Here is a 27,949-nt window from a genome sequence, read left to right on the forward strand (position 1 = left end):
AGTACATGGGGGACACTCACCCAGTCTCCTGCAGGAAGCACTGATTCATCCACTCATCTTGCTGCACCGTTTTGTGCCCGGGACACCTCCAGCTGTGACGTTTCTTGTCAACAGTGGCTGGAGATTTGGTTGGCCCCAGTGATGGGCTGGGAAGAAGGACTTCCCTGGTGGTCCAGTGGTCAAGACATCACCTTCCAAAGCAGGGGTCGCGGGTTCCGTCCCTGGTCGGGAAGCTAGGATCACACATGCCTTGGGGCCCAAAGCGAAACGAAACATAAAACAGAAGTGATGTAGCAAATTCAATACTTTTCAAAGGATCTGCATCAAAGAATCTTAAAGATGGAAAAGAACAGCACCGTTGTGGACATCCTGTGAACACACCTTCTGAGTCACACATGTGCATACATATTCCCCCCACCCAGAGGTGAGACTCTTAGGTCAGAGGACATAGACCCCTAGAAGAGTCTTGCACAGAGCATGCACCCGCCCACAGAGAGGCTTAGATGTTCTCCCCACAGTCTCCCCAAGTGGAGAATCCATCTTTTCCTCGGCTCAGCCCTTCTGGTATGTGTGTCGTGATGGCTCGCTGCTCTTTGTTCTTGCGTCCAGGGGTTGAACACCTCGTCGTGAGTTTATTGGCGATGGGGCTCCTCTTTTCCAAAGCACTCTCTAGGTGGTTTAGCCAGTCTGTCCTGCAAGAGTCCTTTATGTATGGGGTATTCGAGCCATGTGCTGGTTTCATCTCAGTTTCTTTCTACTTTTATTTCTTTCAATTTCCTGATAGTTCTTAATTTGGGGCTTCACTGGGCTTCCCTGGTGGCTCAGTTGGTAAAGAATCCGTCTGCAATGCAGGAGACCCTGGTTCAATTCCTGGGTAGGGAAGATCCCCTAGAGAAGGGAAGGGCTGCCCACTCCAGTATTCCTGGGCTTTGCTGATGGCTCTGCTGGTAAAGAATCCGCCTGCAATGCGGGAGACGTGGATTCGATCCCTGGGTCGGGAAGATCCCCTGGAGAAGGGAACGGCCGCCCACTCCAGTACTCTGGCCTGGAGAATTCCATGGACTATATAGTCCATGGGGTCACAAAGAGTCGGACACGACTGAGCGACTTGCACTTTCATTTGGGGCTTCACTACTGGCTCAGACGGTAAACAACGTGCCTGCAACGCGGGAGACCCGGGTTCGATCCCTGGGTTGGAAAGATCCCCTGGAGAAGGGAAATGGCTATGCTGGTTTTACCCAGGTCATTCCTGGTTTTATCTAAGTCTTTCTCTACTTTTTTTTTTCAGTTTCTTAATAGCTCTTCCTTTAAGGGATGATCAGTTCATCGTCTTGCTTCCTTCAGGTCCACTGGGCTCCGTGTACTATGTGAGCACTCTCCTCACACAGGGTCACTCAGGTGCCCTCCTTACGTCCGAGGAATGCCGTTGCTCCATCTTTGCCTCTCAGCTGGCTTTCGTTCGGATTTCATTTCTGTCGTAAGGATCCAGCGTAGGGCATCCGTGTTCCTTTATTTTTCTTTCCCTCTTTTTTTCCCCCCCAAAGAAAAAAATTTTTTAGTTGAAGCATAGTTGATTTCCAGCATTTTCTATGAAAATGATCATGTTGTCAGTCAATCATAAGAAAGTTGCATTTTCCTTTCCGGGCTTTGCACATTTTTGCTTCTTTGCCCTGTCTTCATGCTGGCTGAGACTTTGAGTACAATGTTGAATGAAAGTGATGGTTATGGACATTAGGTTTGCTTGAAATTCCTTTCTGCCTCTTTCATTTCTGTTTATTCAAAATAAGGATCAGTCAGGAGCACTTTTTTCTTTGCTTTCTTCTGGGTTACTTGATCAGTTTACCAGTCGTTAGAAAACAGGTCTAACTGTTCGACTAGGAATATGGAAACAGGTGGTAGTATTATTTATAAGTAAGAGAAATCACTGCAATTGAGCATCTCCAAGCAACCACTGTGTGTAAATAAAACACAGTTCACTTGTAGTACTCGGACCAGAGTAAGTCGGAGTTTAAGAATACGTTCTTAAGTAAGGGAAGAACTAGGGATCTAGAGATCGCCTAGAGCAGCGGTCCTGAACCTCGGATCTGATGCTTGGTGCTCAGAGGTGGAGCTGACGGAATAAACAATAAGACAAAGCACACGGCAAATGGAACGCCACTCGTGAAAGTGAAGTCGCTCAGTCGGGTCCGACTCTTTGTGACCCCATGGACTGCAGACTACCAGGCTCCTCTGTCCATGGGATTTTTCCAGGCAAGAGTACTGGAGTGGGATGCCATCGCCTTCTCCAGGAACGCACTTGAATCATCTCAAAAACCCATCTACCCCCAGCCCCCTATCCGTGGAAAAGTCATCTTCCACGAAACGGGTCCCTGGTACGACCACGGAGGTTGGGGACCACTGCTCTAGAGAGAAGCGGAATCAAGACCCATCTCAACGGCATGCCCAAAGTGGGGTGAGGTGGCCAGGGACCCCAACAGTGACTGCCCAGACGAACTGGAGAACCCTGGGGAGCGCCGAGGCAGAGGCCCAGAGGAGCCGGGGTGGCTTCCAGAGGAGGGAAGGGGTGAGTGAGGTCAGAACCCCCTGGACGGCGTGTGAGGTGCTGGAGTTGTGGTCCAGCACGTGGTCACTACGCACACCGAGTGACGACTCTGGAATCAGCCGCGTCAGTATCTTTGCAGCAAGAGGAGAGGACTGGTTCAAAGGAGGGCTTCCCATGCTGCTGGTGGTAAAGAACCCGCCTGCTAATGCAGGACTCGTAAGAGACGCGCGTTCCAACCCTGGGTGGGGAAGATCCCCTGGAGGAGGGCATGGCAACCCACTCCACTGTTCTTGCCTGGAGAATCCCCTGGACAGAGGAACCTGACAGGCTACAGTCCATGGGGTGGCAAAGCGTCGGACACGACTAAGTGACTGAGCACTCATGCATGGCTTGAAGGTGACCCGTGAACATGCTGTGGGCTGTGTGTCTTTAAAGCTCTACCTTACGCTACTGATTTGAAAAGGAAAGACAGGCTGTGGATCGTGCGTGCCCACGGGACTGTGTCCTTGCAGATTCGTGGCGTCACTGGGGTTTATGCGCCAGTCCCGGGATGCTTGTGGTTCTCAGTGCAGATGCTCGTGCAGGGCATGGTGCTGGGCTGGAAGGGACCCCGGGTCCACGTTCCCACCCGCCGCTGCCCTCTCAGTTCCTCCCTCGAGCTGGAACACACCCTCGGCATGGTCTGCTTTCCCGCCGTGGACACTGTGTCTGTCTCATTGAGATCTGTTCTGTGTACAAGTGGCCCAAAGTGCATAGCTGCCCCCTAAGGCTCCGCAGGAGGAAGGTGACGCCCCACCCGGCAGCGGAGGTGGGCGGCGGGCCCATCCCCCTGCAGGTGTGGCCTGTGGCACCATGAGCTCAGTGTGAGGGAGGTAGTAACGTGGAGCCGCCTCCAGAAACAGCGAGAGGAGAGCCCCCGATTCAGGCTTGAGGCTGTGTGTCAGGGCCCGGGGTCACACTAAGAGCCCGTGAGGATGCTCTGAAAAAGGGGAAGAAAGTAACTGTGCAAGTCGCTCAGTTGTGTCCAACTCTCTGCGACCCCATGGACTATACAGCCCATGGGATTCTCCAGGCCAGGATACTGGAGTGGGTTGCCTTTCCCTTCTCCAGGGGATCTTCCCAACCCAGGGATCAAATCCAGGTCTCCTGCATTTCAGGTGGATTCTTTACCAGCTGAGCCACCAGGGAAGCCCCAAAAAAGGTAAAAAAGGGGTTAAGTTTGTGGGTTCTGAGATGATGACGGATTAAAATACAGTGGCGTGGGAGGCAAAAGACACTTGCTGTCCTTCTATCCGGGATTGTGAAAATGCTTTCAACTAGAGTTCTTTGTGTGTGTGTGTGTGTTAGTGGCTCAGTCGTGCGACTCTTTGCAACCCCACGGACTGTAACCCACCAGGCTTCCCTGTCCATGGAATTCTCCAGGCAAGAACAGTGGAGCGGATTGCCATTCCCTAGAGTTCTTTCAGTTCATAAATAATTGTAATATCTCTTAGATTAGATTTGGGTTTTCCCTAGTGGCTCAAATGGTAAAGAATCCCCCTGCAGTGCAGGAGACGTGGGTTCTGTCTTGGAGTGGAGAAGATTCCCCTGGAGAAGGAAATGGCCACCCACTCCAGTGCTCTTGCCTGGAGAAGCTCAGATAAGACAGAGAAACCCGGCACGCTACAGTGAGCCCATGGAGATCACAAAAGAGTCAGACATGACTGGGGTGACTAATGCTTTTAAGAGAGATGTAATAAGTTTTTTAAAAAACAAACACATTAAAACAGCTTACTTCCTGATTGGCGGACAATGATACCTGTCACCGCAGGAAGCCAGTAACCCTGCATTTCCACCAAGGAGCAGCCACCCAGGATTTGCTACAGTGTGTTCATGGTTGACTTTCTAAACCCTAACTTGTGCGAGTTACAAGACAGCTGCAGACTTTATGTGAGATGCAGGCCGCTGTTTGGAAAAGCCTGGACTGCGAGTTGTGCCTGAAAACATGCTATAAAGGCCTGCGGGAAAGACAGGCAGTTCCTGTAAACTGTGTTTTGCAGTGTGGGTTTGGTGGAAGGCAACTGATCAACAGACACCTGCCGTTGAGAAGATGGTTTGTGACTCTTGGTGGCCAAAGTGAGGGCCCTCCATGCCTCTCAGGGAGACCCCAGGGTCGGGCAGGAGGCAGAAACAGTGCTCAGGAGGCTTGACCGTGCTTTCTGTGGTCGGGGAGGGACAGGAAACACTGGTCATTCTGGGGGTTGGCGGGTCTGGATCATCACAGTGGGCTCTGGGAAGTGGTGGTGATTTAGTTGCTCGGTCGTGTCCTACTCTTTGCGAGTCTGTAGGCTCCTCTGGCCATGTGGATTCTCCAGGCAAGAATACTGGAGTGGGTTGCCATGCCCTCCTCCAGGGATCTTCCCGACCCAGGGATGGTACCTGGGTCTCCTGCATTGCAGGCAGATTCTTTACCAACTGAGCCACCAGGGAAGCTCAGGTTCTGGACACAGGCTGCCGCAGTTCCCTGGCCCTGGAGGGCTGATGAGGGTGGACCTGGTGACCCCAAGGGTGAGGGTCCCCCCTCTGAGGGGATGCTGGGGTGCAGTCTCTGGGTCGGCCGGTCTGCACAGAACATGGATGCCTGCAGGTGAGCTGTCTGCTCTCTGGACATAAGGCCATCCCGGGGAGGGCCGTCCCACCAGGCTCTAGGAGGTCAGAGCCTCACAGATACAGGAAACCAAAGGAATCGTTAAATAAAGGCAGAGGGAACGCAGTGGGGTAGGAATCTAGGGTGTGGAGTCTGCTGAGCCAGCCACGGGAAGTGACTGGAAAGCCTTGGGTTTGCACGGAGATCCTCACCAAGGTGGGGGTCGGTGTCCAGAGACCCAGGGTGTGCACTCAGAGCCGGCAGCTTGCAGAGCTAAAGGGTGGGAGGGGCCATCGGATGTGTGGCTCAGTACGTGCTCCTGTGAACCGTGCTATAGGAACACATGGGTTCTTGGGGGACCTGGAGCCGTGGGTAACAATTGCACATTGCACAGCTGTAGTGCGGCGAAGTGGGGTCTACTTGGCTGCTCCGCACCGGAGACTGTGAGGACTCTGCTGTGCCCTGCTCCGGACTTGGCAGGAACTGGCCTATTCTCTGTGGTGCAAATCACGCTCTCCAATACGGGGTGGGGGGGCACCCACCTGTCTAGTGGGATTTTACATTAAGATGAAAAGTCTGATCCTTTCAGCGGCAGCAGCAAATGCTTTGATTTGCTTTGTGGGCTTGAGGGACGCAGGGGTTCACCACGTACAGAAGTGAGTTTGCTTTGGGGCACACAGGGGCATCGGGTGGCGCCCTGCCCACCGCTACCTGCCCCGCTCAGGGCTCTGCCCACCCCTTCCGTGAGCTGTGCCCACGCTGTAGTTATCGCCATAACCGTCTCGTCAGTACACTGTGCTTCTGTCGTGATGGTTCTGTATTCACCTGTATCCCACCTCCGTCCAACCTAACGTGGATGTCACCCACGCACGCTGTTACTTACCCAGACGCCTCCGTATTTCGGGTCCACGAGTCCAGCTGCCTCTGGAAGGTCATTTGAGCACGATGCGTCGAGCAGCAGCACCTGTTGAAAGAAAGGGTATGAATTCGCTCATCACTTGACTTCGTACTTTGCGTATAATGTACAGTTCTTCTCCAGTCAACCCATAGCTCTTGACGTCTGCCGTGTAAAGAGTTACAACCTCAACCCTTTTTAGCTAAACAGCGTTGATGCCTGCTTGGTATCTCTTTGCTTTCTGGTGGAAAAGTCCTCTTCTCGTTTCCCAAAGTGCTCCAGAGCAAGTTTCCAGCGGACCCAGCACTCCATCAAAGAGGTCTGCGCTCTGAAAACCTCCCATCAAACGCTTGGTTTGAGTGCGGCCAGGATGCGAGGCTGATCCCCCCAGGGGTGGCGGGAGGAGGCAATGCCTTTCACGCCTGCCCGGGGACTCACTGGGTGATTGATAAACCCGGCCCAGCCTCTGTTCCCACACTCAGGCCTGGCTCTGGAGCACTTTTGTGTTTTTTTTCCACTCGGTCGATCGCCCAAAGAAAAGACACGGACAGAAAACGGGCTGCTTGGGGCGGAAGTGGAGACGTTACATAAGGGGCCCTGTTCTCTGGGTGCTGGGGGAGCAGGTCTGATTCTGCAGGGGTCACACAGGCGGTGAGGCTGGGGCGCACTCACTGCAGACTGTTCTCACCCTCGTCTCCTGAGGAGGAGACCCTGTGCACATGGAGCACACACGGAGCAGACATGGAGTCCACACGGAGTCCACAAAGCACACATGGAGCACACACCGAGCACACGCAGAGTCCACACCGAGCACACACACAGTGCAAACGGAGCACACACGGAGTCCACACAGCACACACAGAGCACATGCTGAACACACACAGAGCACACATGGAGTCCACACAGAGCACACATGGAGCAGACATGGAGTCCACACAGAGCACATGCAGAGTCCACACAGAGCACACATGGAATCCACACAGCACACACGGAGCACACACGGAGTCCACACAGCACACACCGGGCACACGCAGAGTCCACACTGAGCACACGCAGAGTCCACACCGAGCACACATGGAATCCACACAGCACACACGGAGCACACGGAGTCCACACAGAATCCACACAGAGCACACATGGAGTCCACAGAGCACACATGGAGTCCACACAGCACACACAGAGTACATGCTGAACACACACAGAGCACACATGGAGTCCACACAGAGCACATGCAGAGTCCACATGGAGCACACACGGAGCAGACATGGAGTCTACACAGAGCACACACAGAGCACACGCTGAACATACATGGAGTCCACACAGAGCACACACGGAGCCCACATGGAGCACACAGAGTCCACACAGAGCACACATGGAATCCACACAGCACACACGGAGCACACACGGAGTCCACACAGAGCACACACGGAGCACACAGAGTCCACACAGAGCACACATGGAATCCACACAGAACACACGGAGCACACACGGACCACACATAGAGCACACACTGAGCACACACAGTGCTCATATGGAGTCCACACAGAGCACACTCGGAGTCCACACCAGGTCCACACGGAGCACACTGGGGTGGCCAGGCCTTCAGGGTGAGGAAGGGCCAGGCGTTTACTCCTGCCCGACTTCAGGATTTCTTCCACCAGCTTCCTCAGAAATATGCAGGATTGAGAGACTCCTGCGGAATCTCTCTCATCACCTAGGAAACAAGAAGACGGACGCTGGGCATCCCCCATTCTCCTTGGGTTTCGTTACCATGGGTGCCACGGCTGGATTAGGCTCAAGACCTCTGTGGAGGCATCACACTGTCACTTTTCTCATGATTTTTTTTTCCTATCTGGTTCTCGTATCTCAATTTACTTTTCCTTTTACGCTCTATTATGTTTCCCCTGACTTCATTCTTTTCCCCTACTCCATTCTTGAACATTTCTTTGATACGGACCGTTTTTAAAGTCTTCACAGAACGAGTGAAGCGATATCGCTTCCGTTTTACACTTTGGTTCTTTCGCCATGAGGCGTGTGGGATCTTACATCCCCAAACAGGGATGGAACCGACACTCCCTGCATTGGAAGGTAGAGTCCCAACCACTGGACCATCAGGGAAGTCCCGAGCTGATTTTCTATTGAGGAAACAGCAGGCAGAATTTGGGGAGACCTCCGTCCTCAGCCTGGAGGGTGCCCGTCTGCATTGCCTGCAGGGTGCCCGTCTACATTGCCTGCAGGGTCCTCTGTCCCCTTCCTGTTCTCTCCAGCTTCAGGAATGTCAGACCGTGAGCCCTCTTGCTTGCAGACTGTTTTTTTTTTGTTTTTTTTTTTTCTTTTTTTTTCGCTTAACTGTGTTCACCTTACAGATCCCGGCATCGGACAGTATCATGTGGAGTGGTTTCCGGAAGTCTGCACCCACAACGAATCTGCCAGGCTGGAGGCGTCCTCAGCCGTGACCCAGGTGAGGAGGAGGAGGCCTGAAGTGGGGGTGCTCGGGGGCTCTTAGACGCACCCGCCCTGCGGGCACAGCTGGACAGGAAGAGGTGCAGGCTGAACGTGCCATGGGTGACTTGGTCACCGACCCGTTACCTTCGGACAGGTGGGGAGGAGACACACCATCACGTGTTCACTCACCCCTCATCCCTGCATGTTGTCAGCATGGTGGGGGGACCCTGAGACTCGGAGATTCCAGACACAGCTCACAAGGAGCTCCCAGGGCAAACGCCGTCAGCCTGGGAGTGTTTTATCTTAATCACACAGAAGCTCGGAATTCTCTTCTCCATTCTGAGTCGGAACCCCCTGTGACCTGAAGGCCTCATTTTCCCAGGGCAAATGGGAACACTTCCCAGGGTTTCTCTGCAGCCCTGTCCCTCAGCCTCACCTTCAGCTACATCCCTACCTTGTGCCAGCTTGTGCTGGGGGTGGAAGACCCGCCCGTCCTGGGCCCCAGCACGTGCTCTTCTGACGTTAAGGGTCCCGGACACGCTCCCAGCTGCAGCTCTTGTATAAGGGTAGGAGGCCGTGACAACTGCATGCCTAGAATTGACCCATACACTCCCTAACACAACTTACCTACAGTTGACACACACACCCTAATACAACTGCTTGTCTAGAATTGACACACACACCATAACACAACTGCTCGCCTGCAATTGACACACACACCCTAATACAACTGCTGGCCCAGAATTGACACACACACCCTGCCACACCAAGGGAAGGAGACATCACATGAGCTTGTTCCAACCATCACTCTCAGCTTTCCTGTTGGTGTCAGGTTATCTACATGTATACAAGGCCCTGAAAACAACACCCTAGAAGGGACACACACACACACCCTAACATACCAAGTGTAAGAAACATCGCACGAGCTTGTTACAAATGTCACGGTCAGCTTGCCTGTTCCTGTAAGGTTATATATGTGTGCAGGAGGCCACGACAACGCCACCCTACAGGGGACACGCACACGCTCAAGAAGAGAGAGAAACAGCACAGTAGCTTGTTAGAACCATCACCGTCAGCTTCCTCTTCCTGTAAGGCGACAGTCCCAGCCCCGTCAGCCCTCCACGGTTGAGTCTGGCCTCGTCATTCTGTTTAATCATCACACTCCAGCCGGAAGCAACAGAGAGAGCCCTCCAGAGAGGGGAGACGAGACACGGCTCCAGAATGTCTTCTCTGCCTTCAGGAAAGACTCAGGTCTAAACTGAGCCTGTGTCTGGGAGGAAGCCCGAGTTAGCTTTTTTTTTTTTTAATAACAATTCGGGTTGATATTCACAGCTTTTCACCCTCCCTGTCCAGCCAGCTCCCCATGGTGGGTCGTGACGGTCAGAAAGGGGCTGCCGTGGACTGAATGCTTCCACCTGGTTGTTCTAGAGCCTGGGTGACACCCCCTTGCCCCAGGAGCGGGGGTCATGGTGTAAATCATCTCGGTGAGGACCCTGTGTGGTTTTTGTAAAGGCTGTATCGCACACACGCACACACACACACACCCCCCACCACATACAAGAAGACAACCGCATGGGACATCATCGCATCTCCTGCCAAGTCTGTTCCCTTGTGAGAATTTTACAGCTGACATGTTCTCTCTGTCTCCGTCTCGCTCTAGGAAAACTACATGATTCTTCTAGACCTGTCGTTCTCCTGCAAATACAAGGTGATCGTGCAAGCCGCGCGGCCCCAGGGCCGCTGGAAGGCGGAGAGCGCGTCCTTCACAACCCCGCCGTGCTCCGCGCTCAAGGGCAAGGCCCACAAGCACTTCAGCTGCCCCGGCGCGGAGGAGGGTACGTGTCACCTGGAATCCCCAGAGGGGCGCGGCGCTAGGCACAGCTCCAAAGCACAATTCACGAGGCCCCGAAACCCACAAGGGTCACCCCTTTCTAGACGGCCCTAGGACAGCCCTGTCTAAAGGGAACATGTATATACGAACACTCGCATAGCCTCCGAAGTCCAGCTGCACTTAGCCACCCAGGCTTTGCTGAAGGATCAGCCCTTAGAAGTGAAAGAGAAAGTCGCTCAGTGGTGTCAGACTCTTTGCGACCATGGACTGTACAGTCCATAGAATTCTCCAGGCCGGAATACTGGAGTGGGTAGCTTTTCCCTTCTCCAGGGGGATCTTTCCAACCTAGGGATGGATCCCAGGTCTCCCACCTTACACACAGATTGTTTACCAGCTAAGCTACCACGGAAGCCCAAGAATACTAGAGTGGGTAGCCTATCCCTTCTCCAGGGATCTTCCCAACCCAGGAATGGAATCAGGGTCTCCTGCATTACAGGTGGATTCTTTACCAGCTGAGCCACCAAGGAAGCCCAACCTTGGAAGCCCAAGCCCTTAGAAGAGGGGCCGGTATCTCTCCCCGGGTGCTCTGGGGTGCACCTCGTGTAGCTCACTTGACTCGTGTTCAGCCCAGCCCCAGGGGCGTTACCCTTCACAGCCTTTCCATCCCCCATCTCCACCTTCTGCAGCCCTGGCCCACATCGAGGGACACTTATCCTCAGAAGCCCCGCCTGGGAGCTGGTTCTGGTCACTGCCGACGGCTCTCACCACGACCCCAGCCTTCCCCACCCACCCTATCCCCCAGCACCCACTCCTGCCCTCTCAGTGGCCCGGTCCTCTGAGATCACAGCACTCTTTTCTGCATCGTCCACTCCCATCTGCAAGCTGGACTCGAAAATGACCCTGAGCCATCAGCAGCCACTAGGCACAGAGCTGCAGAGATGAGGGTCCAGCTCAGATGTCATCTGCCCAGGCGGCCATGGGACCTCCCCCCGCCCAAGGGAGGTTGGGTCACTGACCCCGGGCCCCAGAGAATGGCACTCTGAACACCGTCTACTCTGGGGCTGCCCTCTCTCCACCCCTCTAATCTCTTCATGGTTCCCCTTCCTGCGCCCACAGGTCACAGTCCCGTGCACCCTAAAATGCAGGCCAAACCTGAGAACCTGTCTGCCTCCTTCATGGTACACGATGCCAACATCACGGGGCACTTCTCCTGGAGGGTGAACCAGGCAGGCTTGCCGCGGCCGGCCACCGGCTTCCAAGTGACCTGGGCCGAGGTCACCACTGAGAGCCGGCCCAACAGCCTCCCAAACAGCATCATCTCTCAGTCTCAGATTCTGCCCGCGGTGAGTGCCCGCCCACCTGCCCCATCTCGGGGTGGGTTCCCCCCCACCCACAGGGAGCATCCCTGGGGGAGGCAGTTGGGCACTCCAAACCCCCACTGCAGGGGCAACGTGTTGAGACTCACATGTAGGCTTTCTTCTCCTGTGTGAATTCTTTTGCAAGAATCAGAACACCACCAGGGTTCCTGTGGGCCCCCAGTGAATTCTTTTGTAAGAATCAGAGCACACCATCAGGGTTCCTGTAGATTAACTATCACCATCATAAACTTAGGAGAAACCATCATCTAGCTAAACATGATGACCAGGGCCAGCTCTTAAGGAGACCTCTCCTGTCCACACAGAACACAAAGGTTTCACCATATTCTGTTCTTTTGAATCCCTGTCCTTCTGGGCCAAGTGGACGTGCCCCGTTTGAAGTGCTAAATTTGGGGGGAAAAGAGCTAAAAAGAACCTTGTTCTTTCTCTTCATTTTCCCCTTCAAATCTAGCCAGAGCACATAATGAGCTGGAGTGCCTTCCAGGCCAACTTAATTCCTTGGCTTGGCGGGTGGGGGGGAAAGCATGTGTGGGCTTTTACCAACTCTCAAAATGCCCTTAGAATATGCAACTCTTGCTCCAAAAAGAGAAAAAGAAAAAAACAAAAACACCTAAATCCCGGAAGGAAAAAAAAATTCCATGGAATTGGACAGTAATTATTCTGTGTATGTGCATTAGGTTCTATTGAGTTCTAAGACCAAAAAAAAAAAAAAAAAAAAAAGCGTTGGCATAAAAAGAAACATTTTTTGGCTGCGGGCACTGACAGATACTGTCTTTTAAGGAGCGCAAGTTGGCGCGTTTCCCCGAGACGTGGATTATCAAGAATTCACATCACAAGATGTGCAGATGAAAACTTTTAAAGCCTGGGAAAGTCTTAGGTTCAGGAATGGAAAATGCAGTCCCCGGGAGCGGGTGGGGGTGAGCCACAAGAACTGGCCTGACTCATGTGAGCTCTTGGCTGCCAAGAGCCGGGGTCTCCTTGCTGCCCAGACCACCGGAGGCGGGGGACGGGGCGGGGAGGGGGGCTGTCTCCAGCGAACGTGGACAGATCGCGGTACCCTGACCATGGCGGAGTGGAAGCAAGCGAACCGCACCTGCGCATAACACGGTGACGTCGCGAGGGGGTGTGGTCTCTGGAGGAGAGTCCAGACGTGGGTCGTGGTCAGAGGCAGCGCCTGACAGCCCCGTGTCCCCCAACGCCTTCCCTCCCCTTCCCCAGGATCACCCCGAGCTCTCGGTCCCGGGTCTGCGGCCCGCCACCCTCTACCGCCTGGAGGTGCAGGTGCTGACTGCGGGTGGGGAGGGGCCCGCCACCATCAGGACCTTCCGGACCCCCGACGTGCATGGTGAGTCCCGGCCGGGGGGGTGGGGGTCCCGCCTGGCTTGCAGACACACAGAAAGTCTTGGTGAAAAAACGAAAATCTATAGATCCAACATTGCAGGCTCCTACCCACAGGGAGTTCTCTGAACCTGAAGCCCCCCCCCCACCCCGCGCTTTGTACGTACTTCCTCCCAGCCTACCTGATCCGCTCCCTTTTTCCCTCCCCTGCACCCTCCTCCTCCCCTTCTGTTACTTTTTTGCTCTAAGGAAGGCATGCTTTTTTCTTATCTTCTAACCGTAAATACACAAGAGGGAGGGCTTCCAATGCAGATAGACGTTAGAGACATAAGGCTTGATCCATCGGTCGGGAAGATCCCCTGGAGGAGGGCATGGCAACCCACTCCAGGTTTCTTGCCTGGAGAGTCCCCACGGACAGAGGAGCCTGGACACGTTATATTCCATGGGGTCGCACAGAATTGGACACGACTGAAGTGACTTAGCATGCACCCACACAAGGGGGAAAAAATCCATCATCTCATATCATTCTGAAATTTTTTTAAAAATTAAGATGTTCAAATATAACTATATAGGAAATACTACTTTGGTATGGAGCTTATTACAGGTATTTCTACTATATCTATTGGCTTCCCCGGTGGCTCAGCTGGTAAAGAATCCACCTGCAGTGCAGGAGACCCTGGTTTGATTCCTGGGTCAGGAAGACACCCCTGGAGAAGCGATAGCCTACGCACTCCAGTATCCTTGGGCTTCCCTGGTGGCTCATCTGGTAAAGAATCCGCCTGCAATGCAGGAGACCTGGGTTTGATCCCTGGGTTGGGAAGATTCCCCCTGAAGAAGGGAAAGGCTACCCACTCCAGTATCCCAGCCTGGAGAATTCCATGGACTGTATAGTCCTTGGGGTCACAAAGAGTTGGACACCACTGAGCCGACTTTCATTTTCACTATCTATATTACATAAATTTTCTTCATGATATGATCCAAATCAGTCTACTTGACTTCCTGCTAAATCACGTAGATTAAAAATAATTGTCACCTATTGTTTCAAAACAAAGAGCCTCCCGGGCAGCACTAAGGAGATACGCTGGGGAGTGGTTGCAGTTATTTACCATAAAGGAGTTCTCATCCAACTGTGTTTGCTGATATTGAAAAAACGGGAAAGAAAATCTAGTGATGTCTTCAGAGGCCGCAACTGTTAGCTTTGGCAGTGATTGAATACGTGCTGGGTCTGCTAAGCCTGAAGTCCTGGTCCACCCCCAACCCCACTCTCCCTTTCACCCTCCACATCCACAAGTCTGTTCTCTATGTCTGTGAGTCTGTTCTTGTTTCATAGATGTCACTCACGTGGAGTCTAAATTATGGCACAAAGGAAGTTGACTAGGAAACAGAAACGAACTCAGAGACAGAACAGACTTGTGGGAGTTTGGGATCAGCAGATAGAAACCAGTATCCATAGGATGGATAAACAATGGGTCCTACATTGGAGCAAGCCGACTGCATCCTATATTCTATGATAAACCACGATGGAAAAGAATATACATAGTGTGTGAGCAAGGGAACTGCATCCCATATTCTGTGATAAGAAAGAAAGAAAGTGAAGTTGCTCAGTCATGTCTAACTCTTTGCAACCCCATGGACTATAGCCCACCAGACTCCTCCATCCATGGAATTTTCTAGGCAAGAGTACTGGAGTAGGGTTGCCATTTCCTTCTCCAGGGGATCTTCCCAACCCAGGATCTCTCGCATTGCGGGCTTTACTGTCTGAGCCACCAGGAAACCATGATGGAAAAGAATATATACAGTGTGTGCACACATATAGAAGCCGATGGCACCCCACTCCAGTACTCTTGCCTGGAAACTCACATGGACGCAGGAGCCTGGTGGGCTGCAGTCCATGGGGTCGCTAAGGGTCTGACATGACTGAGCGACTTCACTTTCACTTTTCACTTTCATGCATTGGAGAAGGAAATGGCAACCCACTCCAGTGTTCTTGCCTGGAGAATCCCAGGGATGGGGGAGCCTGGTGGGCTGCCATCTATGGGGTCGCACAGAGTCGGACACGACTGAAGCGACTTAACAGCAGCAGCAGCAGCAGCAGGGACATACATATAAAAACGGTATATATAAAACTGTACTCTCTCTCTCACTCTCTCTCTCTCTCTCTCTCTCTATATATATACACTGTATATATAAAATTGAATCACTTTGGTCTACAGCAGAAATTAAACGCAACATTGTAAATCAACTATACTCTAATAAAATTTTAAAACGTATGTGTTGGGGAGCAAAGAGTATGCACAGTGGAATAAGTGCAGGAGGAAGCCAAGAGTCATTTAATGCAAGAGGGTGTGGTTCACTGGAACATGGTCCAAGGTGCTTGAGGCCCAGGTCAGGGTGTGAGACGGAGGATGGTGAGATTAACGTAGAGACGACTGCCTCTGAGTCACGTGTGGGATGGTGAAACGGAGACTTCCTGAAGGCCTTCGAGACTGCAGGGTCCAGCGCTGAAAGCTTTGAAGGTCATTGGCACGTGGGTAGTAATTGAACCTGGGGGTGTGTACTGGAGGTCAGGAAGGTGAGGAGAGAACAAGACCAGGGAAGTGGTGTGGAAACCAGGACACCACGGCTCAAGGTGTCGGCAAAGCGAAGAATCTACATTGGGGATAGTCTATGTTTTCCCAAATTCTTGTGGCTAAATACCAATTTTTTTTTAACAGTCATTTCAACAGCTATATCTTAGGAGCAATGCTTTCATTTCTATTCCTGTTTTTAAACAGATCATTTAAAATATCAGATTCCTACTTTTTGCTTCAATTCTTCTGTCACTTTAAGTTCTTCATGTAGATGATGTGCTAGAAATAGTAGGTATCCACCCCCTCCACTGTTACACACTTAAGCCTCTGCTCTATTAGGAAAAACACACGGAAGCTAATTTTAGTTCTTAGCAAATGGCAACAATTGTAGTTATTAGCTAAACGGCAACAATTGTGTATTTACAAAGATTAGTTATTAGCAAAACTAAACGGCAACAATTGTGTATTTACAAAAATTAGTTATTAGCAAAACTAAATGGTAACAATTGTGTGTTTGAAACAAAGAGAGCCTCCTGTTGGGTTTCAGATTATGTACATTGCTTTCTCAGCTTAAACTTCAAAAAGGCACGTCAACGGTTTATGTGTTGATAAGAATGAATGATCCTGGGTTTATTTTAGTTTTTAAATGATGGATCAGATTTGCCCCAGCAGCTTTTTGCACTTAGGAGTTTAAACACAAATAAAAGCCACCCCACTGGGAGCACCCTGTGTGACATCCTGTCCTGTTTGGGACCACATCCACCCATCACTTACAACGTCCCTCCACCGAAAGTGTGTGTGTCGTGAAAGGATGTGGTAATTTCTAAACTTTTCCGAGGAAATACAAAGGGTTCTGGCCGGCTTACATTCTTATAAAGAAAGGAGCTTGTCTTCTTTCTCTTGAGATCTTACAGTTCTACAGAGGGAACCAGAGAGCCGGGGAAGGCAGAGAGAAAAGAGAGGCAGGGTGGATGTGTATCTGCAAGTTCAGAGTCAGGGCTGGGAGGACCTGGGTGGCAAGGACCGCGGGCAGGGCACAGACACACACCTGTTCCTCCAGTCGGTCCAGCCGGGGACAGCGGCCAGACTGACACGTCCGTTCTGTCTCTAGGCCCCCATCTGAAACACCACCATCCCCACCACTACAAGCCTCCTGCAGAAAGATACTGAGCTGCTCTGAGAGCCCGTCTGAACCCTGAGTGAGTGTGGAAGCTGGCACAACCCCCCAAGGACTGGCTGTGCCCACTGGGAGGCATCAGGCCCTTCCTGGAGGACCGCCCGCCTCTGCCTAATAACCGCAGGGCGCTCAACGCTCCGTCTACCCTGGAAAACGCACCGCGAAAACCAGGGACCCGCAGTGAGCCTTGCGAAGGTGGGGGTGGGGTGGGGGGGACAGGTTCCCGTGACAATGGACGACAGGTAGCCCAGCCCTGTTCCGCTTCTAATTCTTGCCTGCCTGTGTGGTGAAGCTCCTCCAATGCAGGTCTGAGATGTCCCGGAATTTGCACCAACAAATTCCTCAAAGAAGCCATTTACACACGTAATAGACCTGCCCTATTACGTAAGCATACAGTTACTCACTGAACATTGGAGATTACATTATTGATTGGATTTGCCAGATCAATGGAAGAGTATCCAGATTTTTACGTCCTAATATTTATTCAGAGATTTTTGAAGATGAATTTTTTTTTTTTAAATCACCTGTGGGTTTTTTTTTTTCAATTGAAAAATCTGTAAACCCAAAATATTGCCCATTAGTTTGAACTTAAAATGCTCCAGCTTCAAGCACTCAAGCTTCATTTTAAACAAAGACATAGATAAGTTTGACCTCGAAAGGACAGTTTCTGTTAAGACATGCCCAGCCAGGAGGAGTCAACAATGCTACCCAGAGTCTGCCCTGGAGAAATTGAAACTGTTTTCTGGGGCTTTAATATTTCGTCCTTCGAGAAGTTTTCCTGATACTATATTTATATTTTCCTTTTTTCCTTAATGGGGAAAACACCTGCTGATTTGCTTTGTTTTGCCACTTTCTTGTATCTTAACACGCTACAAAACCTCTTGCTTGAAATGAAAGAAACCCAACTTTTGAATATTTTCAAATCTTTACTGAGATTTTCCCCTTTTCTTAATTAAAGCAAGCTCTTTAGTAGAATATTCTCCATAATGTAGAAAAGGCAGAGGGGGACTCTGGAAGGTAGAGAAGGACAGCTGTTTGCCTTGGACTAACCTACCTTTGCTTTCCAGGTGGCTCAGTGGTAAAGAATCTGCCTGCTAATGCAGGAGATGCAGCTACGGGTTCGATCCCTGGGTTGCAAAGATCCCCTGGAGGAGGAAATGGCAACCCACTCCAGTATTCTTGCCTGGAGAAAATCCCATGGACAGAGGAGCCTGGCGGGCTACAGTCCGTGGGGTTGCAAAGAGTCAGACACAATTTAACAACTAAACAGGAAACCTTGCTCTACTCCTTCAAATCTATTACATCTTATTTGAAAAATTTATGAAAAATTTAATTGAAAAATTATGAGGCACCATGCTAACACCTCATAGCATGAACTCAACTGAAGACACGGTGTTAGTATATAGCGTTGAGGGGAATGTTGGGGCACCCTTCAACTAGAGATGTTTTAATATATTTTTTGCTTGAAGGGACACCCATGTGTATACACATGTATGTATGTGTGTCTGTATACTTCCGGGTAGGTATACTATATAGATGGAGAAGGAAATGGCAACCCACTCCAGTATTCTTGCCTGGAGAATCCCAGGGACGGAGGAGCCTGGTGGGCTGCCATCTATGCGGTTGCACAGAGTCGGACGCGACTGAAGCGACTTGGCAGCAGCAGCAGCATACAATATATACATACATGTAAATACACACACACAGACAGACATATATACACGTGGGTAGCTTGAGTATAAGTCGCTGCAAAAATTGTTTTCCCAACTCACCCTTGATGGATGCAACTCTAAAGATCATTCAAGTAATCTGTTTTCCCCATCGGTGTCGATTCTATGAGAAAACGGCGATTTCTCCAAATTAAACATTTGCACGGAAGGGCGTCCTCATCTCATTATCTACACGAGGAACACAGGAAAAGCTCTTGTGTACCTGGGAGCCTGCGCTTTTTCTTCCTTCCCGAAAGCCTGCGGTGGGCGCCCTGGTTGCCAGGGATTGAATGAGCAGCGAGGGGTTGAATGAGCACCGCGGGGCGAGAACGTGAGGGTCTCGACTCCTCCCCGGAGGCCCAGGCTCTTAAGTGCGGACACTAGGCAGAGAGACGACCCCTGTTATCACACGCACGCCTGTCTCCCCGGAGAACCCCGGGGCCGGTAGGCATGGATCTCTGACGGAACAGATGGAAAAAAACTACTTCCTGCGTCGTCGACGAGCTTGGAAGCTTGAGCAGGCGGGCGGTGCTTTGCAGCCGGCAGGAGGGGCTACGTGGGGATCTCAAGGGTGCAGGCAGCGCATGGGGCTTCGGGCTGTTTCTCTGCAGCTCCTTACGTGGTCTGGGGTGGACTCTGCAACAGAGTATCCCTGCAGAGTCAGCGCGTTCCCCTTCTGCACGGAGATGGGAGAGCCTTCACGGAGGACGCATGCGCAAACGCAGAGCTCATCTCTGAAACCACGGGTTTCCCCTAGACACTGTTCCCAGCATCTGGATTTTCAAACCCTCAGAATCTCAAAAGGGAAGTCTTCAAATTATTATTGGCTGTGTGTTTATCGTCTGTCTTCATTGGTCCTAAATGTATCCGTAAGTATTTGTGCCAGCCCATCTTTGTACTGTTGTACAGTTTAAAACGCGGGAGTATATACATAGATGCAAAATATTATTAAATTATTAAATACACTTAATTTTGTAAAATTTAATGACGTTTGTTTTGCCTGGGCCATAGACGTTGAGCAAATACATTTTTAGTTCGGATCAAGGTTCTGAAGCTTCCGTCTTCCTTGAAATACCTGAAGTAGGTCTTATGAGCATTTCATTCTGCTATAATATTTGATACATTTTATTAGTATTATTGGAAGAGAAGACTAGGCAGTAAAAGAAAGCTGAGTTTCCTTTATAAATTTCAATAATATTGAAATGAGCAAAAATATAATTAGTTTTTTGAATTTTTTAAAATTTGCCCTAATAAAGGTCTAAAATTTTATGTTGTTTAATTTTAAAACCAATTTCATAGCTGATTCTCTGTTTTATTGAAATTAGATGCACTTCTCTGATATGAGAAAAAGTATATTGAGTGACAGTATTTACTCTTTAAAAAAGTCAAGCTCATCAAACATATGAAGTCATCAAATACAAGTGCGTAACGTGATATACATTGAGGCTGTGTGCATCTTTTTACTGAGAATATTCACTCCTCGGTGATGGGTTTATTTATCGGGGCTGTCCTCTTGTTGTATGTGGGCTCAGGGAGCAATCTTTGTAAACGAATGTGTGCCCTTCACATCATCCAGTGTTATTTTAATATAAAAATGGGAAGGAAATCTAGAAACAAGGGGATAAACATACACTTAGACCTGAGCAGAGACTAACACATTACAAAGCAGTTACTCCCAATAAAATTTTCTTCAAGAGACAGTAATGTTTATGACAGGTAAAATTTCCAGAATCCAAAGTTTACAAACAGATCTGTGTCCTAGAAAGACCTGGAAGAACCCAGAACCCATCTAGAGAACAGAACCCATCCTCCAGCTCAGCACTGCTGAGACTTAGGGCTGCACGGCTCTCTGTTGGTGGGCAGGACCTGCCCTCGGCACTGTGGGGCGTGGAGAGGCACCCCTGGTCTCCACCCACCAGAGGCGAGGAGCACCCCACCCCGGATATGATGACCACATGCTCTGTTGTCACAGCCCACACCATCTTGGGGTACAGAGTCGCCCCCGGTGACAAATACCGCATCGTAATAATGTTCACCGAATAGAGGAAAACTGCCCTCTGCAAGGCGGAACTGAGTCAACTGGAGTAGGCACACCTGGGAAGTGCTTACACTGGACCTCAAAGCCCTTAGCGGTATCTTTTATCTGCACTGAAGAACCTGATTAAAAGGCTGAGTTTGTGTATCATGCGAGTGCAAAGATTCACTTTGTCCTACTGACCAGGCAGCATCATTTACAATGATGGGAGTCTTACTTAACGCCCTTTCTTACACCATATGTTGTGGGGTTCGTCAGATTCAGTCCTGTGAGTGCAAATATCTCAATCTAAACTTAGGCACATGTGCTTATCGTCACCAGAACACAGAGGCTAAATACCCGTTGCGTTGTACGTTCATTTAAGATAAAAATGCGCAAAGCTGGTGGCCCATGTCTATGGTTTCGCATGGCTAAACTCAGCTTCTCACCTCTCCTGGACACTTGGCAAGTTACACCACTCACAGAGTGACTCACACAGGTCTCTGCAGAGCTGTTAGGACTTTTCCTTGACATAACCGTAGTGCGCAGATAACAGAATGGCTACCCTCTCATCCAAACCATGTCCCTTAGACAGATCATTTAAAAGTCAATATTTATTTATGTATGTAATAAAAAATGATTTTGTGTGTCATGTTATTTAGAGAGAAATAATCTTGTAAACAGATGTTGTAAAAAAAAACACAAAAGCATTGTAAATAGTCTGATCTCTGTCACTCGTTATTTTCATGTTAGAGTCTGTACATACTGACTGATTCCATAATAAAGGACCTTTAAACCTGCTCAGTGGACTAAACTTGTTACTTCCCTGAAAACACACACACACACACACACACACACACACATTTTCTTTTCACTTAGAAAAATGAGCAGTTTCCTATGACGCTGGGGAGACTGAAAAAGCTTCATTCTCCTGTCAGTATGACTAGAACTCAAAGTCTGGTCAAAGATCGAAGGCGGGAGGAGAAGGGGGCGACAGAGGATGGGATGGGTGGATGGCATCATCGACTCACTGGACGTGAGTTGGAGTAAACCCCGGGAGATGGTGATGGACAGGGAGGCCTGGCATGCTGCCGTCCACGGTGTCACAGACAGTCAGACACAACTGAAGGACTGAACAACAACAAACAGAAATGCAACAAGGCAGCTCGTCGTCCTGCACAGAATGTTCTGGACTATTGACGGAGATCACTGCATCACGGTTTTCACTCTGTTTACAAGCATGACTCTCAATGGTTTTGGTGGCATTTTCCATCCATTGGTCCACAGGCTTAAACAACTGTCCCCCTCCACCACCCCCAACCCCAGGAGCTGTCCATAAAATGCTACAAGATACATGTTGTGCTCATAAGCTTTCAGCCACAGCCCTTGGTTCTCAACAGCAGTCACTGCAGGTGGTGGGGGGCGGGGGGCAAGGAATCCCCTCCCCAGCAGAGGGTTGTGCAGACCCTCACACCGGGTGGGCGCTGTGCCCACGGGCATCTCCACCTGTGACTTAGGAGGATACTACTCCATAAACCACCCGAAGAAGGTGGTCCATCTGAAAGCTGAGATGAGTTCTGTCTCCATCAAATCACCTTATTTCTCTACGCATTCACCAGGCAGGAATGTCCTTAAAGTTTCTGCTGCTGCATGGTCCTGCTATATGGGTGAGATATTGGCTATGAGGGCAGTCCCAGGTCTTCAAGGGCTGCTTCTTCTAGGAGAAGGCGACTAGACAACTGGAGAGGGTGAGAAACCCGAGGAGGAAAAGAAAGCAGAGCATTGGGTGAGGGAGAGGCTGTGGGGTCCTGACTTTCATGTTCTTAGGCAGGATCACCGTGGGCTGAGACCCCCACGGTGAAGAAGCTGGTGGCTACCCAAGGGATGGATGTGGGGCGCCCACAGGGAGACACGGGACCTCTGAGGTGTGAGCCTGGGCTTCCTGAGTGACATCCAGAGCCAGCTATCTTTCCTCCTGTTGTTTTCTGATCTCTCCTTGAAAAAATGATGGGATTTTCCTGACAAAAAAAATCAAACATTTGTGTTGTGTTTATAATCAGAAGCGGCTGCATGTAGAGAGACCATGCTGGTCAGTGGCCCAGTAAATTCTCAAACAATGGTGATGGACTCTTTTTTTAAAAAAATACATGAGCCACACCTAGGAATCTGGACACACAAGGTGCACTGTCGCCTGACTACGTTTTTGTGAACTTTCTAGAACAGCAAAGTCCGTGGAAGCAGAAAACACCTGGGTTAGCTGCCGGGGACTGGAGGGGAGACCGGGTGGGAAGTGCTTCATGGGGACAGCATTCACGTCTGGAGGCGATGACAAGGTTTTGCAACTTTATAGAGGGGATGGTTGTGCGTTTTGAACAGGAACTGAATGCCACTGAATTACACTCTTTAAAAATGGTCCAGTTCATGCGACGCAAGCCTTCACTAGGAGAAACATATAAGCAACACCACGTAATTTCCAAATACAACAGAGGTTAAATATCACAACCCAGCGTGAGTACAAATACAACTTATTTGCAGAACGAATTATCCATCTGACTTTCAAATGAAAAGCAAGCAGAAATCCCACTGAGGAAATAATGTCCCTGGCCAGGAGGGTGTGCTGGATCTCAGTCCCACTCCTGGTACCCCAAATCCAGGCCCAGGCAGTGCCCCTCCTGATGGCGGCCCTGCTGCTGAGCCCCCACACCAGCTGCCTGAGTCACTCTCAACATTGAGGCTTCACCCCCGAGGAACCCTATTTCAACCCCATCAGGTCCTCCAGTCCATGATGACACCATTCCCCAGACCCGTTGTCCATGCTGGCCCTGAGCTCCACGTGCTGGCAGCTGCATTGCTCCTCCATGTGGGCTCCACCTTCCCTGCTTCCAGCCACTCCCACCAACATCAGAAGGACTGTGCACTCAGCTCTGAGGTGACTGTGGGCTCAGAGCTCAGGCCCAAGACATTCAGCTGATGTCTCTCAGAAACCCCACAGGCCACAAGGTGGGGTGGGGGAATGGTGGGTGTCAAGATCTATTCAGAGTCCTAAGAAAGGGAAAATGTCTGCAATCTAGGATAGTCTACCCAGCAAGATGATCATTCAGAATGGAAGAGAGAGAAAAGAATTTCTCAGTGGAGCAAAAAAAAAAAAAAAAATCTCCAAGAAGACAGCAATACTCAACCTATCTTAAAAGGAAAACAAATAGAAAGTTCTTCTCTACACAGAAAAAGGGAGCAAGAATCCATAGGGAAGAGAAAAATCAACAGTAGGGAAAGCAAACACATGAGAAAGGCATGACAGCCACCTAAATAAGCCACTGCATAGAGTACACGACGGAAGAAAGACAGTCTCTTTAGCCAGTGGTGCTGGGAAAGCCAGACAGATGCATGTAAATCAAAGAAGTTAGAACACTTGCTCACACCATGTGCTGTGTGCTCAGTCGCTTCAGTCGTGTTCGACTCTTTGCGACCCCGTGGATTATAGCCCGCCAGGCTCCTCTGTCCATGGGATTCTCCAGGCAAGATTACTGGAGTGGGTTGCCATTTCCTCCTCCGGGGGGATCTTCCCAACCTAGGGATCGAACCTGAGGCTCCTGCATTGCAGGTGGATTCTTTACTGCTAGCAGCACCTGGGGAGCCATCGTCACGTCATACTCAAAGATAAACTCAAAACGTTTTAAAGACCTAAATATAGGACGTGATACCCTTCAACTCCTAGAGAAGACCGTAGGCAAAACATTCTCATACATAAGTCATAGCAGCACGTTCTTAGCTCAGTCTTCCAAGATAGAAGTAAAAGCAATAATACACAAATGGGACCTAATCAAACCAAATTTTGCACAGCTAAGGAAACCACAAACAAAATGAAAAGACAACTTACACAACAGGAGGGAATATTTGTAAATGAAGAGAATGACAAGGGATTAATCTCCAAAATACACAAACAGCTCACGATTCAACAAGAAACAAAAATACCCAATTAAAAAAATGGGTAGAACACCTACATAGACGTTTCTCAAAAATGTCCGTTGGCCATACAGATGGCCATACAATAGGCATGTAAAAAGATGCTCAACATCACTATGTATTAGAGAATTGCAAATAAAACCTACAGTGAGGTACCACCTCACACTGGTCAGAATGGCCAGCATTAAAAAGTCTACACATAACAAATGCTGGAGAGGATGTGGACAAAAGGGAACCCTCCTACACTGTTGGTGGGAATGTAAGTTGGTGTAGCCATTACGGAGAACAGTATGGAAGTTCCTTAAAAAACTAAAAATAGAGCTACCATACAATCCAGCAATCGCACTGCTCGGCAAGTATCTGGAAAGAAATGAAACCTCTAATTCAAAAAGATACATGGACCTCAATGTTCACGGCAGCACTGTTTACAACAGTCAAGACACAGAAACAACCCAAGTGCCCGTCAGCAGACAACTGATTTAAGATGTGATACATGTCAATATATGTGTGTTCAGTTCAGTTCAGTTGCTCAGTCGTGTCCAACTCTTTGAGACCCCATGAACTGCAGCATGCCAGGCCTCCCTGTCCATCACCAACTCCCGGAGTCCACCCAAACCCATGCCCCTCGAGTCAATGACGCCATCCAACCATCTCATCTTCTGTCGTTCCCTTCTCCTCCCACCCTCAATCTTTCCAAGCATCAGGGTCTTTTCAAATGAATCAGCTCTCTGCATCAGCATCAGTACTTTCAATGAATACTCAGAGTTGATTTCCTTTAGGATGGATCGCTTGGATCTCCTTGCAGTCCAAGGGACTCTCAAGAGTCTTCTCCAATACCACAGTTCAAAAGCATTAATTCTTTGGTGCTCAGCTTTCTTTATAGTCCAACTCTCACATCCATACATGACCACTGGAAAAACCATAGCCTTGACTAGACGGACCTTTGTTGGCAAAGTAATGTCTCTGCTTTTGAATACGCTGTCTAGGTTGGTCATAAGTTTCCTTCCAAGGAGTAAGGGTCTTTTAATTTCATGGCTGCAGTCACCATCTGCAGTGATTTTGGAGACCAGAAAAATAAAGTTAGCCACTGTTTCCCCATCTATTTCCCATGAAGTCATGGGACCAGATGCCATGATCTTCGTTTTCTGAATGTTGAGCTTTAAGCCAACTTTTTCACTCTTCACTTTCACTTTCATCAAGAGGCTTTTTAGTTCCTCTTCACTTTCTGCCATCAGGGTGGTGTCATCTGCAAATCTGAAGTTATTGATATCTCTCCCAGCAATCTTAATTCCAGCTTGTGCTTCCTCCAGCCCAGCATTTCTCATGATGTACTCTGCATACAAGTTAAATAAGCAGGGTGACATTATATAGCTTTGATGTACTCCTTTTCCTATTTGAAACCAGTCTGTTGTTCCATGTCCAGTTCTAACCATTGCTTCCTGACCTGCATACAGGTTTCTCAGGAGGCAAGTCAGGTGGTCTGGTATTCCCATCTCTTTCCGAATTTTCCACAGTTTATTGTGATCCACACAGTCAGTGGCTTTAACAGATAACTCTTCCCTTTGGTAAGTACAGTATATAAAATAGACAAGCATCAAGGAGCTACTGTATAGCACACTTGGGCAAACTCCAGGAGATAGTGAAGGACAGGAAGGCATGACATGCTACCATCTGCAAGGTTGCAAAGAGTCAGACACAACTGACCCAACAACAACAACAGGGAATGATAATTTCTTGGAATCACCTGCAATGCTAATTAATCTGAAACAATATATATACATAGATCATGAAATTACTTTGATGTACACCTGAAACTAACACAATACTGCAAATCGACTACAGTTCAACCGTAAGAACAAATAGTCAAGACAGGTCACTGCCCGAGAACCTCATCTGGGTTTTCCCCCCAGCGGTAATGTTGTTCAAACAAATTACAGGACAGAGTCATAACCAGAAACCTGCCATCAGCACCACCCAGAGAGCTTAGTCAGATGATTCACATGTCCCTGGATTTACATGCACATGCGTGTGTCTCTATTTAGTTCTACGTGATTTTACCACGTGTATATACATGCCACTGGTTTTTTTTTTGTCTTTTCATACTGTGCATGGGGTTGCTCCTTGGAAGAAAAACTATGACAAACCTAGACAGTGCCATTAAAAGCAGAGATATCACTTTGCTGACAAAGTGATATCCATATAGTCAAAACCATGGTTTTTTCCAGTAGCTGGGTATGGGTGTGAGAGTTGGACCATAAAGAAAGCCGAGTGATGAAGAACTGATGTTTTCGAACTGTGGTGCTGGAGAAGACTTGAGAGTCCCTTGGACTGCAAGGAGATCCAACCAGTCCATCCTAAAGGAAATCAGTCCTGAATATTCATTGGAAGGACTGATGCGGAAGCTGAAACTCCAATCCTTTGGCTACCTGATGCAAAGAACCAACTCATTGGAAAAGACCCCGATGTTGGGAAAGATTGAAGGCAGGAGGAGAAGGGGACGACAGAGGATGAGATGGTTGGATGGCATCACCGACTCAGTGGACATGAGTTTAAGCAAGCTCTGGGAGATGGTGATGGACAGGGAAGCCTGGCGTGCTGCAGTCCATGGGGTTGCAAAGAGTTAGACACGACTAAGCGACTGAACAGCACTGTTTTCTAAGCAAAAGAACATCTAAACCACAATTAGTTAAATTCACTTTAAGGAAGTATTGTGTATTTTTGCAATTTCCCTCAAGCTGGATGCCATTTGTTGCATAACGGTGTTAACTTCAACGCTATCGAAACAATCAGTTCATTAAGCATTTGACAGTATCTTGAATTTCAGGCTATGACTTGTTTTCCTAAAGCTGCATGCCTATCATCAGTTCTGGCTATAAAGCTCTGTCTTGTCCAGTGAAACTAAACCTATGTGTAAATAAAATCCACAGATCTGAAAACTCATTTCACGGATTGAGAGGAATGTATGTGCATATTTATGGTCGAGATGTGGGTTTTAGGGAGGGTTAAAAAAGAAAAAGGAAACAGTGATATTTGTTCCTGTGTAGAAAGTCAGACCTTGCCCAAAGTAGTAAACACTCTGTTGTTTCAGATTAACATAACGCTGAGAGATGAATTTTGAATAACTGCCTCCAGTTGATATCAACCTCACTTCAGTCCAGATGCTTTCAAAACTCACTGCAGGTTAGATCCTGGGGGAGACCTCGCTAGAGTCCTCTGGCACCTTCAGGTCTAGAGTGAAAGAATGGACATCAGATTTGTGTTCAAGGGTCCCTGGGGGTCTTGCCTGGGGGTCCAGTGGTTAAGACTCCAGGCTTTTACTGCAGGGCACATGGGTTTGATCCCTGGTCAGGGAACTAAGATCCCCACCTTCCACACAACAAGGCCAAATGTAAATAAATGAATAAGTAAATTAAGGGTCCTGGGATAATTCTAAGATGGACCCACGGTGAGAACCTGTCCTGCA

At 49.4% G+C, this 27,949-nt stretch overlaps 2 protein-coding genes across 3 annotated transcripts in view; one reads left to right on the forward strand and one right to left on the reverse strand.

The window, feature by feature from the left end:
* Positions 1–21,323, forward strand: part of ANOS1 (anosmin 1) — a 210,918-nt gene extending 189,595 nt beyond the window's left edge. The window contains exons 10-14 of the mRNA XM_059883913.1: positions 8,430–8,524; positions 10,169–10,343; positions 11,456–11,682; positions 12,934–13,060; positions 16,735–21,323. Of these exons, the coding sequence (XP_059739896.1) occupies positions 8,430–8,524; positions 10,169–10,343; positions 11,456–11,682; positions 12,934–13,060; positions 16,735–16,793 (683 nt within the window). The 3' untranslated portion in view covers positions 16,794–21,323. The remainder of the gene's footprint in view (positions 1–8,429; positions 8,525–10,168; positions 10,344–11,455; positions 11,683–12,933; positions 13,061–16,734) is intronic.
* Positions 1–27,949, reverse strand: part of LOC101902122 (uncharacterized) — a 493,329-nt gene that overhangs the window by 3,864 nt on the left and 461,516 nt on the right. For both annotated transcript variants that reach the window (XR_009493626.1, XR_009493624.1), the window contains 2 exons: positions 6,052–6,132; positions 21–249 (listed from right to left, as the gene is read on the reverse strand). The gene's annotated coding sequence lies outside the window, so the exon portion shown is untranslated. The remainder of the gene's footprint in view (positions 1–20; positions 250–6,051; positions 6,133–27,949) is intronic.

This window comes from Bos taurus, chromosome X, assembly GCF_002263795.3.
Source record: "Bos taurus isolate L1 Dominette 01449 registration number 42190680 breed Hereford chromosome X, ARS-UCD2.0, whole genome shotgun sequence".
In the NCBI taxonomy this organism is placed as follows: domain Eukaryota; kingdom Metazoa; phylum Chordata; class Mammalia; order Artiodactyla; family Bovidae; genus Bos; species Bos taurus.